The sequence below is a fragment of the Gavialis gangeticus genome, unplaced genomic scaffold, assembly GCF_001723915.1.
Source record: "Gavialis gangeticus isolate Ggan-Ray unplaced genomic scaffold, GavGan_comp1, whole genome shotgun sequence".
Lineage (NCBI taxonomy): Eukaryota > Metazoa > Chordata > Crocodylia > Gavialidae > Gavialis > Gavialis gangeticus.
The window spans coordinates 3,819,436-3,822,171 of record NW_017729002.1 but is presented as its reverse complement, the minus strand read 5'-3'; the positions used below and the strand labels follow the sequence as shown (position 1 = coordinate 3,822,171).

At 35.8% G+C, this 2,736-nt stretch overlaps 1 protein-coding gene across 2 annotated transcripts in view; it reads right to left on the bottom strand.

Annotated features, from left to right (window-relative positions):
* Window positions 1–2,519, bottom strand: part of TXNDC11 (thioredoxin domain containing 11) — a 110,894-nt gene extending 108,375 nt beyond the window's left edge. The window contains exon 1 of one of the 2 annotated variants that reach the window (XM_019507442.1): window positions 2,307–2,519. In XM_019507442.1, coding sequence (XP_019362987.1) covers window positions 2,307–2,504 — 198 coding nt within the window. In that variant the 5' untranslated portion in view covers window positions 2,505–2,519. The remainder of the gene's footprint in view (window positions 1–2,306) is intronic. The other variant, XM_019507443.1, reaches the window with a different exon arrangement.
* Between the last annotated feature and the right edge of the window lie 217 nt (window positions 2,520–2,736).

Sequence of the window (2,736 nt, the reverse complement as noted above, 5' to 3'; positions counted from 1 at the left end):
TTCTCTAATGAGGACAAGATGCATCATCTTGACTTTTTCTCCTCTTCTGCCATTTCCCCACTGGCTCCTTTTCTTCCACATTGGGCTGTCCCTTTACTTCTCCTGTTCAACTTAACTCATGACCACCTAACCAGACCCAGCAAAAAACCCCCCAAAAACAAAAACATAAAGCCTGCAGAATTAACATGTCATTTGCTGCCAACACATTGTTTACTTTTCTTGTGTGTCAAATCTCTTCCCCCATCCATTTGCCTACCTATCTAGATTGTAAGATCTATGAGGCCCCATTGATCTGCTACTCTGTATTTGTATAGTGCCTAGGATAATGAGAAACCTTTCCTGGTTGATTAACAGTACTATAGAAACATTATTATTATTATTATTATTATTATTAATAAACAGTGTTAAAATAAAGTTATTGCCAAATTCAAAATGGATATCACATGTAATTTTCTATTCTTTTGTGAAAAGGCTGTGTTCTTGTATGAATGACAAGCCTGAATCTTTTAAAAGAGCCAAATCCAATGACTGGAGAAAAAGAATAGGTAGCATACAGTGCTGATATATAAAAAATGCAGAAGTAGTAGACTACTATCCACATAAAACACAGAAATTGTATGCAACAAATCAGAATTGCATCCATAAACCTCCCCACAAGCAGGTGAAATAAGCCATTTGAAACTTGTATGATGTAATAACCTATTCAGAATGTCATTTTTTTTTTTTTTGAAGTAAACATGTGCTAAGGTGATGTTGAAACCATGTAAACAGTGTGGGCACAGCTGATTCACAATTAAGATGAAAACAGCAATACAATGTATTAAAAGACAAATCAACATTCTCATCTTCTTACAAACATATCCTTTCTGAGTATGTTGTGCCTTGTAGGATTTTTCTTTGTATCCCACCACACCAAAAAGCAAACCTGCTGACTGTGCACTTCCAAAAAGCTCAGGATTCTGTTGAAATACTTCTGCTCTACACTCCGCTCACAGTTCTGTGGGTAGTATCTCTCCCAAGATGCAGAGAGCAATGAACAAAGTAAGATGGTTATCACTCAAGGATTCACAGAAGCAACTACAGAAGTCTTCAACAAGGTGAAAGAAATACCATAAAAAGTCTCAACTGCTTCTTGTCGTTCGCAGAAGGCAGCAAAATAACCCAAAACCAAAAAGTACTGAAACTGAAAACAATGGCAATACATAAAATGAAGTAAATTTAGAAAAGATTTCTATTTCTGGGCCAGTCTAAGGACAGCACAAGGAGACAAAGATATTAAACAACAAAACAAAGTCATAGCTGGTAAACAGATGGGAAAGTAATTTAATTAGAGGAAAAATAGCACTTACCTGGGAAGGAAGTATATAGGAAGATGGAAATAGTACATGCTAATGGGTGTTATATATAAGCTATGTAACCACCAATTAGATTTTAGTCAAGCTAACTAGTCTTCACTGTTTTCTGATTCTGTGCACTATATTTAAAGAGGCAAAAAGTTACCACTACAATCACTCTTTTCATAAAATGAACAAGTACCTGAAAAGTTTACTTCTGAAAGCATATATTTCCTAGGCTAAGTCTGCTCAAAGCTGCTGTTGTTTTGAGTTTGATATACAGATATGAGCAAACTCTCTGAACTTTAATGAAACACTCAAGACTAAGAGAACTACATTACTAATTTTGACCAAGAACTAGTGTTGGAAAAATTTGGATACAGAAGATTGAAACAATCATGAGCCCACATGCATGTACACACTAAAACCCTTCCAAAAAAATCTAGCACATTAAGTAAAGATCCCAATTTATTAAAAGCCTACAGGTAACTTGTATTGCTGGCAGAAGCTAATGCAAGACAGAGGCCTTCATATGATCACCCATTGAAGATAACAGGTTCCCAGGAGCCTTGCTGTCTGAAAGCATTAGGAAAGCCAGTTCTCTGCTGCTTCACAAGGGCAAAAAAAAAACAAAAACAAAAACAAAAACAAAAAAACAAAAAACAAAAAACAAAACAAAAAAAAACCTATTTCAAGACATTCTGAAAAAATTGTATTAATTTTTCACCCAGTTCCCCTCTCAGAATTGAGACAACCACACAAAAGAGAAGGGGAACCACGACTTTTCTATACGTAAATTTTAAAAAGAAATTAAGTTCTGCCCTTGAATGTGATCTTTCAAGTCCCAATAATCATTCAACTTCGCATGGAACTGCATGTTGCCAAAAGAAAAAAGAATTCCACTCACCATTTGGAGAGGAACAAAAGCTCAATTAAGCCATTTTTTAAAAGCAGTGTCTTCATTAGAATTACCTGGTCTGACAGCCTGCTAGCCACATGTTCGATTTCTTCCCTTGCTGCGACAGACTGCCCACACCATGGGGCATAGAAAAAATATAACACAACTTCAGAATCCTGACGAAGATGATCTGCATAATCCAACTGTCCCCGAAAAAGATCAATGACTGGAGATCTTGAGGAGAAGAAATTAACTGGAATCTTTGCTGGCATTGTCACATCTTTTGCTCGGCTATGAAAAAAAGAGAAAGAAAGGACACTTATACCGCTTAACACAAACACAGAACACGTTTTATTAAGAACGCTTCTTTAGCCTAGCAAGTCATGCAATGGTGAAATCTTCAAAACTGATGCAAATTACTACAGTTTATATTAATTGGGTTAGTGATATGCTATGCCATAAAATCTTAACTCCAATTTTAACAAACTAAGAAATTCACAGAGT